The sequence below is a fragment of the Geotrypetes seraphini genome, chromosome 4 (genome assembly GCF_902459505.1).
Source record: "Geotrypetes seraphini chromosome 4, aGeoSer1.1, whole genome shotgun sequence".
Taxonomy (NCBI): Eukaryota; Metazoa; Chordata; class Amphibia; order Gymnophiona; family Dermophiidae; genus Geotrypetes; species Geotrypetes seraphini.
Genome location: NC_047087.1, coordinates 208,303,916 through 208,320,866, shown reverse-complemented (window position 1 = coordinate 208,320,866; position 16,951 = coordinate 208,303,916). Strand labels below are relative to the sequence as shown.

The 16,951-nt window shown below is 42.5% G+C and overlaps 1 protein-coding gene across 4 annotated transcripts in view; it reads left to right on the top strand.

Moving 5' to 3' along the window:
• The window catches only part of WAPL (WAPL cohesin release factor), a 315,421-nt gene extending 300,749 nt beyond the window's left edge, over nucleotides 1-14,672 (top strand). For all 4 annotated transcript variants that reach the window (XM_033941573.1, XM_033941575.1, XM_033941572.1 and 1 more), the window contains 2 exons: nucleotides 2,238-2,333; nucleotides 13,129-14,672. In XM_033941573.1, coding sequence (XP_033797464.1) covers nucleotides 2,238-2,333; nucleotides 13,129-13,194 — 162 coding nt within the window. In that variant the 3' untranslated portion in view covers nucleotides 13,195-14,672. The remainder of the gene's footprint in view (nucleotides 1-2,237; nucleotides 2,334-13,128) is intronic.
• The last annotated feature ends 2,279 nt before the right edge of the window (nucleotides 14,673-16,951 follow it).

The following is a 16,951-nucleotide window of genomic DNA, read 5'->3' as shown; positions in this document are numbered from 1 at the left end:
ATCACCAACCCGAGGGCCCAAGGCGCGATGAATCTGCTCAAAATCCAGCACTGGTATGGGAGGCCCAGGGCCAGCCTCTTGTAGAAATCGCATACAGATATCAGTAAAGTGAGCCTGGAGCTCCATAGTAGCCAGCAATTCAGGTACTCCGCGAGCCTTCACATTATTCCGTCGACTGCGGTTTTCTCCATCCTCCAAACGAAGCTGAAAATCCTCGTGACTGCGCTCAATATGAGCACATCGAGCTTGAAGGGCCGAAAGGTCCATGTCACGTTCCTCAAATTCATGTAAATGAGCCCCCATATCCTGCACAGATTGCCTAATCTTAGTCACCTCCGATTGTAGGGAGCTCTGAATCTAGAGCAGGGGTAGGGAACTCTGGTCCTCGAGAGCCGTATTCCAATCGGGTTTTCAGGATTTCCCCAATGAATATGCATTGAAAGCATTGCATGCACTGCTTTCAATGCATATTCATTGTGGAAATCCTGAAAACCCGACTGGAATACGGCTCTCGAGGACCGGAGTTCCCTACCCCTGATCTAGAGCATAGTGGATTTCAAATCAGCCATCCAGGAACGCATTTCCCCACATGTAGTCTGGCGAGCGTCAGACGCCGAGGTAGAAGGCTCCGAGCTCAAAATGAGATCACCCAGATCACGCTGTTGCTCGCCTACAGCACAGGCCTCAGAAGTTTCCAGCGGCTGATAGGCATAATTCTTTAAGTCTGCTCGCCCCTTCTTAGTCGCCATCGATACCCAGTAGGTTCTCCTCTCAATATGACTGAAACAGGTAAAATTATCTCTCCCTCACCACGAAGAAAAGCTTAAATTATAGCACAATCTGGAGGAGCAACTAAATCAAGCTACTACTAAATCACTCCTGGTGATGTCACTTCCTCTCTATTTTTGGGTTCTCATAAGAATTCTACATTTTTTTAAATTCATAAATCTGTCTCTCTGAAATATGCAAAGATTTTACTTGGTGAGAGGGAAGTGGTGATCCACTGTTGCATCGTTCACTCCAGTTGCCCTGTTAGTTTACCTTAGCCCTCACATCCAGTTGGTGGCCATCATCTTGATCCTTGATCTATACATTTATTAAGAAGACATCTGTTGAGTGGAGAGAATAGTCTAGTGGTTAGAGCAGTGGGCTGAGAACCAGGGAAGTTGGGGTTCAAATTCTGATTTTTCCCCACATATTCTCCTTGTGACAATCAGGTCGCCCTCCGTTACCTCAAGTACAAAGCTTAGATTATAAGCCAAGGTTTAGAAAAATACGATCCACTAACACTTTTTGTACAACCTTTTGTGATCGTGTTGGTCAAAATCAGCAGCAGTTATGTATGTTGTACACCTCCTTCCTTATTATGCTTTCCTGTTCCTCATGGTGTCTTTGCAAGAAGAAAGAGCCCTTTTTTAATCACTGTAGATTGCCATCCTGAAGGCAAAGAGTTTGTCGCAATGAACCTATATTCAGCATTATTATGATCTAAAAATAAAGCCAATATTCAGCTACTGTTTTAAAAACCTTATATTTATGTACTATACTTACATTACTGTAAACCGAGTCGAGCACCTTTTTGGTTGAAGACCTGGTCTATAAAATTAAGTTTTAGTTTAGTAGTTTAGTTTATATTGTAGTAAAATGGAGGTGGTGGCAAAAGGCCTATGGAAAAGGCATGTAGAATTAATTCAATATGGAATATTTTGGGGGAGGGGCACTCAAGGACAAATTGAGAGGGCAGTCCCTAAGGTAAAAGGGTATTGGCCAGAACTGGCAGTGATGGGCAAACCTTTTTTTTGTCATTGTTTACATAGTTTGCCCCTTTCTCATTTTCTTACCAGAACTCTGACCCCAGTCTACCCCACTCACCCCATTATTTAATTAGAACTTTGAGAAGGATCCCTAGCCCTTGATGTAGACAAGAACCATTCTTGTGCTGAGTTCAAAAAATTAAAAATGAACATTTCCTGTTGTAAGACTCTGAGTTGGAGGAAAACAAATTCTACACCAAAATGTAATGCATTTTGATCTCAGATTTGGAAAAGCAATTATGTGAATATAAAGTTGAGATGTAAGTTAAATCCATTGTCCATGCAATCCCAACAAGTGTACTCAATTTTTCAAAGAGAGGATCTACATATGTACATAGTTCATACAACACTATAAAAGTTCACACATGGGTGTATTCTTACAGAAGTTTGAAAAATACTGAACTGATTTTGCATTTTCTTCAGATTAACGTGACTACTGTGAGGGAACATTTACCTGAAGGAGACTTCTCAATAATGACTGAAATGCTAAAAAAATTCCTCGGCTTCATGAATCTTACAGTAAGTATACATAATGAGTTGGAAGATGACAAGTCATGAAAACTAGTGACTGCCTTGGAGTTCTTGTATGAATAGATTACAGGACTAGTCCAGGGGTACCTGACACACCAGGGGAACCTTCAGGCATGCATTCCCACTCTCAACGACTCAAGGCCACCCACCATCACCACCTTTTTTTCAACTCCCCCACTGTGGTTTCCAGCATCTTTTTCATTCCATATCTCCACATCCTACCTACAAGGTGTTCAATAACTGCCTTAGTCATGTATTTTTAATGGGTATAACTAATGGGCAGACTGGATGGACTGTTCAGGTATTTATCTGTCATCATTTACTATGTTACCTTACCTCCTCCACAGCCACACCAGTGTGTCTGTCAGTTTGTCAACACAATACTGGTTGCACAAGTTCCACCGGGCAGTGAATTACCTTGTCCCCGTACCCATGGCAACCAGACACCCCCACTGTACCCAGTTTCTGCGGGTTACCGTGTCATTCTCTATTTCAGACCCATGCCTATCTGCTTCACGAAGATGTTACACTCTTCCTTCAAGCAAATGCCTTAGAGATAATTGTCTCATAGTAAAGGGTTTGGAGCTTCTGTTCCAAATATTTCCTCAATCCTTGAAAGACTCTAGGATTATGCTGTTTTAGATCTGAGACCTCAACCTGTTCCTTTGCAAAGAAAATCTCAAAATGAATACACTCTGTTCATCACCAATTCAATTCAACTGCCTCAAAAAAGGATTAGTAGTAGAGTTCCCTAATGGGCTGTGCTGGGACCTGTCTAGCATAGTCAAAAATGATCTGCAGCTAGGCGTGACAAATAATGTGATCACAATTGTGGATGAGACAAAATTACTCAAAACCATTAAAAGTGGCAGAGATGTATAGAAAGAGCTTGTGAGATTAGGAGATGGAACATATTAGTGACATATGACATTTAATATGGACACTTGGCAAAATGATACACAGAGAAAAATATAATCCCAATTAGAAGTATAAAATACTGGGTTCTGACTTAGGAGTCCCTAATGGTAAAAAAGGTCTTGCAATCATTGTGGACAAAATATTGACATTTTCAGTCTAGTGTGTCTTGCCTGCTAAAAAAAAAAAAAAAATCAGATAGAATAGAATGTTAAAGATTTTTCATAGAAAGAATGGAAAACAAAACAGAGAATATCATTTTATTGGTCCATGGCCTTCAGTATTTTGTGCAGTTTTATTGTGGATACACAGGAGTGCATACCGTATTTGTTGATTCCCATTTCCTGAGAACTGCAGAAGGATATCTCTCTAAGAACTTGAAGGTATGTTTTGCTGTGCTCTGTTTTTTTCTGTATTATTTTCGGATCTTTTTTTTTTTTTCCATCGACTATTTGCAATTCTTTGTGTTTTCAGTGTTCTGAGGTTCCCTGCTCGGGAATACTCCGCTGGGTTAAGGATACAGTCCCGTCTGAGAGGACTGCTGCTTCCTAGCCAATCTCACAGTGTGCCTTTGGAGCCTACCTGTTTTGGGTCCCTTCAGGAGCTCGGGGTTCGTCCCCCAGGGAGCAACTCACCTGCTGATTTGGTCACAGGCTTGAACGCAGGCTCTGTGGCCTCTAAGTAAGAACTCAGTAAAGGGTATCGGGGAGTCAGCTGCATAATTTTTCCCTCGTTGCTGCATGAGGAATCCAAGGGATGGGTATTGATGGTCGGGGTCTGGCCGGCCAACAACCAGATTTCCTTCAATGGTTGAGGTCTGAACAATTTTAGAGTCGGAAATCCTTTCCCTGCAGCCAGACTGATTCAGACAAACAAGCACCAGAAGTCACAGTGAGTACTCCCATTATTCCCCATGGGGAATATTGGGGGGGTCTGGAATTTTGGGTTTTAGTGGTTTCTGAGGTTAGTATTCAGGTCCCCTCCTCTAAAACCTTAAAATCACTATTTCTTTATTTTTATTTTTGCATTTGGCCCGTTTTTGGTACAATTTTTTGACGGTGGCCATCTTGGATTTTTAGCAATCTGATTTTAAACTCTTTTTCTGCTTCAAAACCACTCATGTTTGCAAGTGACTGCCTCTGTTGGATGCCCCAGGCCTTTCTAGTTCCAGATCTTGCGTTGGTTGTGCAGAGTGGCCGGTTGAGGAGCAACCATGTTCAGTGGGAGGGAAGGGGCAGGAGCTTCAAGCTCTGCCCCCAATCAGTCCTCCAAGGCCTTGGAACCCCTGAAATCAAGGGAAAAATGGTCTAAAGGGAATAGATTCTGCACAGATGGGGCAGAGCGCAAGCTCATGGTGGTGGAAGATGCATCTCTTCTCCAATCTAGAGTTATACAAGGAGCTTCAGGTCCCCCAGTGCAAGGCTTCTCAGATTTTGTCAGCTTTTTCTGGAAATTTAACAGGACTCGGAAGGGCTGCATTGCCTACGTGCATTCTTATACCACCTAAGGGGGATCTTGCTCCCAAGCAGGCATTCCTGCCTTATATCACACCAGCTCCCAGTGTCGGTGACCCTTCAGAGCAGGATTGAGATTGTTGGAAGTCCCTTTCCATGCCTTTGTTTTCGAAGGGCTCTTCTGCAATGGTGGATGATGTGGGGTCCCTTTCGGGGTCCAGCAAGCAAGGGGCAGGTGCAGCGGTGGATAAGAGCATAAGAATTACCTTACTGGGTCAAACCAATGGTCCATCAAGCCCAGTAGCCCGTTCTCACGGTGGCCAATCCAGGTCATTAGTACCTGGCCAAAACCCAAGGTGTAGCAATATTCCATTCTACCAATACAGAGCAAGCAGTGGATTCCCCTTTGTCTTTTTCAATCCAGGTCACTAGTACCTGGCCAAAACCCAAGGTGTAGCAATATTCCATGCTACCAATACAGGGCAAGCAGTGGCTTCCCCCTTGTCGCTTTTTCAGGTCAGCTTAAGTTTCCCATGTGATTTCTGACACCGTGCCTATACTAAAGCTCAATGCCCAGCAGCCTTCTACCTTGCAGTGTTCTGTTATATGTGGTACTAATGCATGGACAAACTTTTTTCTTGCTCACCCGGATCTTACCTCTTTGGTCACTGACCAGTGGGAGACTCCAGAAGGATCATTTAAGGTGGCCAAAGCTATGTCTCGGCTCTTATAGCTCTGGATTTCAGCAGCTGTTTGTCCAGTCGAAGATGGACTCAGTAGTGATGCAAATGACCAAGCGCACCTCCCTTCCAAGTGAACGTGGAGTGATGCTAATGAATGCACAGGACCATAGAGTGGATGCTGTCCTGAAAAGACAGCTTGAAGAGCTGGCTTTGGGTATTAAAGCAACAGCGGCTGCCTCCTTCATAGCAAGAGCCTGCAATACCTGTCCACACATGTTTAAGGAGGATGTGGATTATGTAGCCAGTGTTCTTTATGAGAAAGGTTTCAGCTTACTCCATTTCGGCCCCCAAATGCTGTGGATCAGACAGTGGCGGGTGACTCAGCCTCTAAGGCCACTCTCAGCAGATTACCCTTCAAAGGGTAGATACTGTTTGGCAATAGGCTACACAACCTCTTGGCCAATATTGATCGCCACCCCAGATCCCTCCTGGATAGTAGGAGCCATCATCCTGCTGGGGCAATAGAGGCAATTTTTGTGCCTCTAGAAGATCTCGCCAATTTTCCTCTGGCTACTCCTCTCAGAAGCCCTTTCAGGGGTCCAGACAGAGATTTGGCAGTTATTGGCACCAGCAATCCACGGGTTCCCACAGTGGCTTGGCCTCCAAGAAGCAGCAATGATGCCAGGAGGATAGCCGATCCTCCTCATACCAGAGGGCAGCTGTCGGCATTCAGGGACAAATGGGAACAGATCTTATCTGATTTTTGGGTGCTGGATATTATCAGGGAGGGGCACAGGATTGAGTTTTATCAACCCATCCAGATCTGTTCCTCACCTCCCCAGCCAGATGTCTGGAGAACGAGGTCAGAGTCTGAGCAATAGTGCAACAACTCTTAGATATTTTTGCCATAAAACCGGTTCCCAAAGAGTAATCAAGCTCAGGCAGATGCTCGTTAACCCGCATAGTGCCCAAGAAAGGCAGAGAAGATTGTAGACCCATTCTGGATTTGAAGTCTGTAAATGAGGTCCTAGAGGTCCCCTGCTTTCACATGGAAATGAACAACTCCGTCATAGCGGCTGAGTTCCTTGCCTCTCTGGATTTTACGGAAGCGTATCTTCACATCCCCATCTTTCCGGCTCACAGGAGATGTATGAGATTTCACTTGCTTCAACACCACTTCCAGTTTGTGGTGCTCCTCTTTGGCTTGGCAATGGCTTCCCATGCCTTTACCAAGGTGATGGTGGTGGTAGCTGCCCACCTTCACTAGATGAGTGTCGAGGTGTATCTTTACCTGGACGATTGGCTGATCATGGCTCCCTCTCTGGTGGACTGCGAACGTGCGGTCCATCAAGTTGTGGATAGTCAACTGCCAGAAGAGTATCTGGGAGTCTGCTTCAACACAGCACAGAGCCATATTTTTCTTCCCAAGCCATTCAAACAGAAGCTCAGGGTGTATATCTTTGCATTCTTGGCCCTTACGAGTCCCATGGCCTGGCAGTATATGCAGATGCTGGGCTCAATGGCAGCCTGCTTGGAAGTGATGCCCAGGGTGACAGCATGCATGTGTCCTCTCTGACACTCCCTTCTGTCCAGGTGGTCTCCGCAACGTCATCCTCTGCAGATGAAGCTCTCTTGGACAGCAGAGGCAAAGAACAGCCTGCATTGGTGGCTCCAAGGGGAGAACTTGGCAAGAGGTATGCCTCTCAGAAACAATTTATGGGTGACCCTCTTGACTGAAGCCAGCCTTTGCAACTGAGTGGGCCCTCTGCTGTGGTCATCCTCTCCAGGGCAAGTGGTCACTATCAGAGTGCACATAGGCCATCAATCATCTGGAACTGACAGGGAAAACAGGGTGTTTTCAGATAACACCACAGCAGTGTCCTATGTAAACAAGTGGCACCAGAAATGCCCTTCACCTGGAAGTTTGGATGTTATTCCATTGGGTGGAACTTCACTTACAAGCTCTCTCTGCGCCTATAGATTGAAAACATATCATTGCAAGGATCATTTTCTATATGTTGCATAATTAAGCAGTGAAACTCCTGCCAGAGGATATAGTTAAGATGACTAACATAATTACATTACATTAGTGATTTCTATTCCACCATTACCTTGCGGTTCAAGGCAGATTATAAAAGGAGTTATCTGGCCATTTCCAGAGGAATTGAAGAGTAGAGCTGGTTGCTTCAGAGAATTGGGACGAGTATTGCAATACAGTTCAAAAGAGATTAGATCAAGTTCCTGAAGGAAAAGTCCATAAAAAATTTAGCCAGGTAGATTTAGGAGACTAATTTTTTTTCCCTAGATATGAGCTATGAGAAATAGTTCTACTTTTCAAGATCTGGTGCGTACTTGTTGCCTGTCCAAACCACTGCTAGAAACAGGTCTGAATGGGTTTCCTTTTACTGGAAACATTAATTTTGGACTTTGCCGCTTTTCAGTTTATAATATTCCAGGTCACTTATATTCTAGGCAAGCACAACTAGATAATAGACAAATTCAGCAGCCTCAAGTAGTCTCTTGATGACAGAATATTTTTTAGGCCTTTGGAACTCCTAAATTAGACCTATTCACTGGCATCAAAAATCCAAAACTTCTCATTTGTAGTTCAGTGCATCCATCCTTAAATCAGCTGGCAAGAGATGCAGTGGCCATAAACTGGATTTGACCTCTCCTTTATGTTTAGCCTCCCATCTATCTAATAGCAGAAACCTTGCATAAGTTTCAAATACAGCACAGTGCATTGAATCTTATAGAACCATGGTGGCACCATCAAAACTGGCTCTCTTCTAAAATAAAAAAAAGCTCAATACCTAACTCAGTGGAGGCTTCAGACCTTCCCAACTTTGATAATACAGTATGAGGCCTCTCTCCTTGGATACAAACTCAGTGTACTGACAACATGGAAATTTAACAGCACTTCATTTCCATTCTAGGTCTTTCAGCATCTTTTTAGGATAATTTGGTGGCAATAAGAAAAACATTCCACCAGATATGCACGTGCATTTAAATGGAATGGATCTTCCATCTGGTGTTCCACTAGTGGTTATAACCCTGTTCTTTGTCCTCTAAGTACTATATTACATATCCTTTATCACTCTTTTTTTTTAACTTCAAATACCTTTTATCAGAATACATTTTGGCACATCAACCTATCATATCCCCACAGATAGACTTGTTGCTTAACAATCACCAATTATATCCAGGTTCATGAAGTGGGGCTGCTTCATGTCAGACTACCCATGATAAAATATCCTGTGTCATGGGACTCTCATTCTTGCATTTCTCATAAACTACCATTTGAGCCCATGGTAATCTATCTCTCAGGTATCTCATCTGGAAAGTGCTCTTTCTATTCGCTGACACTTTGATTAAAAAGGATCAACAAACTTCAAGCATTGGTCACCTATGGTCAGAATGCTTACTTTCATGACCTAGAACTTCTGTTTACTCACTCTAAATTCCTAACAAAGTTGCTCACTCCTTTCCATGTAAATGAGAAAATAGTTCTTCCTAGATTTTAATCTAAATTACACAAGCATCCACTCAAGAAGTACCATCACACTTTGGACTGTAAATGGACTCTTCCTTACTGTTTACAATGGACAGAATCCATCAGTCTGCTAATTGCCTACTTTGACCCCCAACAAACATGGTATCCTAGTGCCTAGGCAGACCTTAGCCAGTTGGCTAGCATCCAGTGTTCATGTCTATTATGAATGGACTGGAACTTTTCTGATACCTTAGGCAAAGCTTCAACTGTGTGCTCCGCCCAACATCTGAAGTCCCCCAGTATCTCTTTTCCTTCCTTAACCCTCACCCAGAGCCTCTGCAGCTACTGTAGTTCTCTTGAAGTGTGTTTCACCAGACTGTATATGCAAAGCAGCTATTTAGTCCTGGCTTTATACTTCTTGCTATTACTTGAACCAGTCATCCTTTAGAAATACAGTGAAACCTCGGTTTGTGAGTAACCCGGTTTACGAGTGTTTTGCAAGACGAGCAAAACACTCCCGCAAACTTTAACTCGCAAAATGAGCACTGTCCCGCTAAAGGAGCACCCTCCCCCCGCTCAAACCGGCATCACACCCCCCACCTACAAATGCCCCCCTCCCCCCGCGAGAACCGCATCGCACCCCCATGCTGGAAGTAGCATCCGCCCACCCAAACAAGCTCCTTACCCCATCTGCTGCATGCCAGTGCCATTTAAGGAAAGATCCCGCCTCTTGCCTGGGCTGGGCCTTGAGCATTTGCACATGCTCAAGGCCTTCTGGCTCTCGTTCTCTTCCAGATCTCGGAGAGAATGAGAGCCAAAAGGCCTTGAGCATGCGCAGATGCTCAAGGCCAAACCCAAGCAAGAGGCGGGATCTTTCCTTAAATGGCACCGGCATGCAGCAGATGGGGTAAGGAGCTTGTTTGGGTGGGCGGGCGGATGCTGCTTCCAGCATGAGGGTGCGATGCGGTTCTCGCGGGGGGGGGGTGATGGAGCAGCGCCGGTAGCCTTGGGGGGGAGGAGGAGGTGGAACAAATCAAAGCGAGTTTTCCTTACTTCCTATGGGGAAACTCCCTTTGATATACGAGCAATTTGGTTTACGAGCATGCTTCTGGAACAAATTATGCTCGTAAACTAAGGTTCCACTGTAGTACTTTCGGTTGAAATCTGTAGTCCAACCTGTTTATATAATTTCACCATCTCTTGCATCATTACTCATGAATGGGCTGCTCCTACCAATAGACAATTTATTAATCACAAAGCTTGGACCTTGGGAGTCACCCACTTGTGTATCTCTCTGTCCTGCTTGTTGACAGAAAAAGCTAAAGTTGTTCACCTCTAACAGATGTTTCCTGTATACGAACAGAACTGATCAGTCACACAATTATCCTCATCTTCATAGGAGTTATGCTTCTTCTTGAGCTATGGAGCAAACTGAGTGTAATTAGACTGCTATATGCAGTTTGAACTGTACGTGTTCAGAACTTTACCCACAGTAGCTCTGGGAACAATGTTTCATCCTGATGCCGTGCAATAATATTATTTACTTTAGTTCCTGATCAATCCTGTTATGTGTTGAAAACATCTGTTAAAGTAATAATAACATAGCAATTAGCCACCCTTTAATTGACATACTTTATTGTATTACTCTGTGTATCGGAAACCTCAGATTATTACATATGCTGGATTTAAAGGATGATACTAATCATTCTTTTGCTTAGCAGTGTTTAATATATCATAGCATTTTCTCACTGTAATGCTTTTACTGTTATGTCCCTCTGGATTCTATATGCTAGGTGTTTAATCCCAACTCACAGTCCGTGTGTTGCAGAAATCCACATCCTTTTTGAACACATGCTCCACCCCCTTAGCCTGAGAGTTAGTAAACAATCCCAGATACAGTTTCTGCATGCAATCCATGCAGAAGTCTTTGCAGTTGCTCTGCTTCTTATTTTATTTATTTATATACTACCTAGAGCCTAAGTGGTTTACATTCAGGTACTCAAGCATTTTTCCCTATCTGTCCTGGTGGGCTCACACTCTTATCTAATGTATCTGTGGCAATATGGGGATTAAGTGACGCCCAGGGTCACAAGGAGCAGCATGGGATTTGAACCCACAACCTTAGGGTGCTGAGGCTGTAGTTCTAACTACTGCACCATGCATACCCTACTTCTTGCTATTACTTGAACTTCTGTTTTCTGTTTCTTATTTTTTTGCTTAAAGTTTGCTTTAAGTTCATTTTTTGGTGGCTTGAGTGCCTTGAGACCCCTCCCCAGTGGTCCCCTATCGAAGACAAGGATGCAGTCCTGCGGTGACGGACTGCAGCTTCACAGAGAAGCTCTGGTGGATCTGTGGAGCCACCTTTTTACAGTATCCAGGGTCCCTTCCTGTGGGAGTCTGCTGGCTGGTGATTCTGTCACAGGTTTCTAGCACAGGCTGTGTACATCTGGACAGAAACCCACCTGGGTTTCAAGGTTGTAGTCAGTCTGGCAGGCCGAAGATCTTTAATTCTGTGCATTTGGAGCTGTTTTTGGGCAGAAAGTCCTTTTTCTCCACTCAGCTGCTTTCAAAATGCTGACAGGCAAAGGCACTACAGAGACTTTGAGTACCTTAATTATTTCCTATGGGAACTTTGGGGGTGGCTTTTGGATCGATTTAAACTTTGTTTTTCACAGTTTCTGTGGGTAGGGTTCTGGTCCCCCAGTCCCCAAATCTTTATTTTTTATTTTCGGCTTCTGTTTATTTTTGCCATTTTTGACGTGAAGATCAAGACGGGTTTTTCTGGTCACCATTGTCTCAGCACAGTGTATTTTGGAGCTTATGCTCTTTCATGCAGGGAGCCCTTTTTCCGTATTATAGATGCAGATGCTTTCCTCCGTACTGTTCTTTCCTTCTTACTGAAGGTGGTCTCAGCTTCCCAAGTCAACCAGGAGGTTAGGTTGCCTGCATTTCATCCAAAAGGTTTAGAGTGTAAAGATCAGATGTTACGCAAATTAGATGGCCAGAGGGTCTTGCTCCTTTATTTAGAAAGGACTATTGAGGTCAGGCTGTCTGATCACATTTTTGTTCTCACTGCTACATCTCACTATGGTAGGTCGACGTCCAAGCCCTCAATCATTCAATGGATTAGAATGGCCATTTCCACAACTTCCGTCACCCACGGCAAGCAGCCGCCACTCTTGCTTTAAGCCCATTCGATGAGAAGTGTGGCTGCGTCGTAAGGGGAATCTCGCATGATTCATCCTGCTGAAATTTGCAGGGTGGCTTCTTGGTCCTCTCTTTATACTTTTGCCCGGTTTTACCGAGTTGTTGTGGCAGCACGTTCTGATGCCGTTTTCAGGACCTCAGGTTTGAGGTCAGGCTCTTCTGTCCCTCCTTAGCTACCATGGCTTTTGTACATCACCTAATGTATGGAATCCGGAAGGGACGTAACAGAATGGAAGATTAGGTTTATACTTTTGATAATCTTCTTTCTGTTAGTCCCTGGAGGATTCCATACGACCCATCCTATCTGTCTTCACTCAGTTGTTTGGAGTAGCCTGCTCCTTTCTGCCTCGGTCACTCTCATTACAGGTTTGAAGCTTTTCCAGCCAGTTGGCTGATCTCGTGGGGAGTTTCTGTGAGTATACACATTACCGAAGGCCTTCTTGGGGTGCTCGCTACAGGTTCGTTCTACATTGTTGCTCAATATTTTTTCTCAGTTGCCTTTGTGCCAGTTTATCACTGTTAATATTTTGCAGAACAAGCCAGTTCATGATTTTCTTGTGTTGATGGGGATTCTCCCCCATACCCCTTTGTCCTGGATTTGCAGGTATGTGCTTGGCTTTGGGACATAACTGGGATTGTTTACTAACTCTCAGGCTAAGGGGGTAGAGCATGTGTTCAGAAAAGATGTGGATTTCTGCAACACCTGGATTGCGGGTTGGGATTGAACACCTAGCATATGGAATCCTCCAGGGACTAACAGAAAGAAGATTATCAAAGTTATAAACCTTATCTTCCATTAAAGCTTTGAGACTATCCCCCCCTTTTACAAAACCGTAGCATGGTTTTTAGTGCCAGCCACAGTGGTAGTAGCTTTGACACTCATAGGAATTCTATGTGCATCGGAGCTTGTTACTGCTGTAGCCAGCACTAAAAACTGCACTACGGTTTTGTAAAAGGGGAGTATGTTAAATATTATGGTTTAAACATTGCCATTTTAAATTAAAACCTTATGCTTTGTGGTTTTTCTTCAGTGTGCTGTTGGAACAACAGGCCAGAAATCTATTTCCAGAGTTATTGAATACTTGGAACACTGTTAGACTCTCAGCCTTCATTGCAGACACACTTTAATGCTGGAACTACCCGTGAAAGGATGAAGTCATGAAAGAAACTTTGAAGATGCACCAAGAAATATTTGTCTGGCTCATTCATGTTGTTTTTAAGTCTACCTGGACTCCACTCTGTTAAATATGCACTCTGCATTTGCCGAAAAAAGTTACTACTGTATATCCGTTTGCAGCAGTCAAAAATGAGGAACAGAGGTGCTGTAGGGATAATTAAATACAGAATGTAGGCTATTTATTATGCAGCACAGTATTTTTTATGCCGATTAGCAAGGTTTACTTGTGTTTGGTGCTTGGTTCTTCTATCCATTATAAAGGAAAATGTAAGACTGGTTTGCTGCTAACAATGCAACTGCTGTTTACTGCTGAGTTCCTGTGTTTAGCATACAGGTACAGAAGCAGCTTCTACAGTTTCATTCAAGGCTCAGTGTAAGAGCTGTTGTTTAGCAGTAAAGCTGCTTTAATTTTTTTGGCTGACTTGTTTTGCTTTGCTTTATTTTTAATTCCTGTTGGAGAGGGGGTGGTTTTTTGGTTTTGTTTTGTTTTTAATTGTTTTGAGGAGGGGTTTGTTCTAAGATTTTAGTAAACAAAATGCTTAAAAAAAAAAAAATAACACCCCTCCCCCTTTAACAAAAGCGCAAAAGAGGTTTTTAGCGCCGGCTAGTGCACTGATTTCTCTGCGTGCTCCGATGGTCATAGTGTTCCTATGAATCCAGGAGCAGCACAGAGCATTCATCGCACTGGCCAGCGCTAAAAACCTCTTCCGCGTTTTTGTAAAAAGTGTGTGTGGGGGGGGGGTAAACTAAGAAATGAAAAATCTGTGGAGTTCTTTTTTCCTTTATTTTTTTTTGCATTTTGCTAATTTTTATAGATTTACTTCCAAAGTTTTTAGGAGAAAAAACATTGGAGTGGTTTAGAACTTTAAACTGTCCACAGGTTTTAATTAAAATTAATAGCAAAAGCAAGCGTAGGGAATGAGGTTTGAATGTTTAATACTGTTTGACTGAAGCAATTACATAATTATAATTTTTTTATTTTGCTTCTCAGTTTTAGAACCGCTTGCCCCAAATAAAATTGTATTCCCTGGTATTTTAAAATTCCAAGAAACAGCATTGAGTCCTGAAAATATGATCAAGGAATTTTAGAAACCAGCATAGCAACAACCACTATGCATTTGGTGTCCTTTTACAAAGTGAGCACATGATACATTCATGTTAATTATTTAATGGGCAAGTGTATAAGGAAATGTATTGGTCCAGGGTGATCTTGGATAGTTTGATTACTGTTTTTACATTGTTGGTAAATACATTTTTTGAACATGTTAAATCTATAGCTGCTGATAGAGCCAAAATTTTCTTCATATTTTCTCTTTTTATTGGTATGTGTTGATATAGATGGAAGACAAATAGGGACCAGAACATAAAACAGTGAAAAATGTTTTGAGTAGAATGATGCATATCCCTGTTTTGCAAAGTTTGTATTAAGGGTCTGTTCACATTGACCCAAATTTCATAAGTCTTTTAATGCTATTTTAATAGCTTGCTATGTGTGATTCTTGCTTAAATGATGAGACCATTCAAACAAAATTCTAAAATTTGTAACAGATTTCATTACCAGTAGTTATCCCTTCTGTTGTTTTCTGTCATACATTTTTCTTAGCCACTCAGACAATAGAAAAAAAAATATTTTACTTTTTTTTTCTTTTTAATCCAGAATTGATCATCTTGGAAGGAAAATCAGGCAAGAGTACTTTAGCACCAACTGCCCTAGATTTATAAATGGGTTTTGTCTATTAAGGTATATTGCTAGGAATCCAAAAAGTATAGCACTCCCCCTTTTTATGAAGCCACGTTTGACTTTTTTATAGCCGGCCGTGGCGGTAAAAGCTCCGACGCTCATAGAATTCCTATGAGCGTCGGGGCTAATACCGCCACAAGCGGCAGTTAAAAAACCGAACGCAGCTTCATAAAAGAGTGGCATAGTCTGATATTTGGTAAAGGAAGAAACAGCTGGTACATTAATGGGGGGATAATTTTATAAAGTCATTTTTGCACATAATGTCCTCTTATAAAATACCAACTAGCTTAAAAGTATGTACCATGATATGATGGTGGTTCCTGGTAGGTGTGTACAGGGTCAGAGTTTGCAAATAATGCTTCGGTTATAAAATAAGCTATTCTATGCACACGTGAATAATCTAGGCACAAACATTTACATCTGCTTGAAGGCAAGTGTAATTGTCTGTACCTGCAAAGCAGGCTCCATTTCTCCTACTTAAACTACTGTTTCTTTAGAAAGACCCCTAGACAACTGTGTCCTTATAAAACAGCACCTAAGTACTTGCCTATTAGCCCTGTTATAAAATTACCCTCTAAGAGGTTCTTTCATGCTGTGGTTGAAAGTGACCTTACCTTGCCCTTACACAGGTTTTTCTTGCACTCTAAGACCATTTTTACTACAGTTAGTAAAATGGCCAATTTTCTTTTTTTTAAGAAATAGCCTTGCGCTGATGTCGCCATTAGAATGCAGCCATTAAAAACTACTATGCGAGCACCTACCACCATACATTTTGTGGCAGTAAGGGCTCATATTGTAATCCTGCACTAATCAGCACATGGTAATATAGATGTGCTAATTGATCAGTGCAGATACGCCCCCTCTCCACTCCTGAAAACATGTCCCTCAACCCAAAAAGATTTGAAGCTTACCACAGGACGCCTGAGCCTGTCCTGCAGTAAACCATTGTAAGTTGCTATATATGCGTGTTAGCATTTACTGCCGCTGAGTAAAAGGACCCCTAAATGTTTGTTAAACTAAGAGCAGCTGAATCAGAAATTTCAAACTTGAATATATGAAAATTTCTGAATTTTCTAGTCATGTTGACACTCGCCATATGTTGAGTCCTGACAAAACCTGATTTTTTTTATGGTGGAGGAAAGGGAGGAGGAGTAAGCTGGTTTTCAGCATTTATTTTTCAGAAATATTCTTCATCCCCATTTTACAGGACACAAATAGTTATATCTAGAGATCAATATATGTAGGTCCAAAAGTCTCAGTTGATGTTTCCAAATACATTTAATCATCTGCGTAGTGGGTTGGGTCAAAATCTTAGCAAGAATTAGTGAAACTGGTATACCCTTTCACACTTAAATAGATTTTGACCTAGGGAGTAGGTTATCAGAATGAGAAGGGAATAATTAAGCATTTCCACAGCTATATGTTAATTTAAGGAATATTTCTTGAGAAATTCACTGTTCTAATTGGTATTGGCAGAATGCTTGCTTAGTTCTCCTATTTATTTTAAATATTGCTGTAGTTCGTCCCAACTTTCCTTTTATGACAAGCTTCTTGCTTCTGTTTTTACCAGTACTGTTTTCACCAATTAAAACTTATTTGCCCAATTACTGTATTTCCCGCATATAGGCTGTCCCAGTGTATAGGCTGCAAAAAATACATGCACATGTTTTAAAACTGGTAGATAAGCCGCCCCATTGTATTAGTTGCATCTTATCTACCAGTAACTGGGGCAGCCTATACAATTTTAAAAAATCATCCCCCCCTTACCTCCCTCGCTGGACTCGCTCCTGAAATCACAGCAGGGCAGGAGAGATCTTTTCGATCTCCAGTCTTGCCCTGCATTGCTTCTTTCATGCCTTTGCTGAGAACCGTTGGCAAAGGCACACAGGAAGCAGTACGGGGCAGGGCTGGAGATCAAAAAGATCTCTCCTGCCCT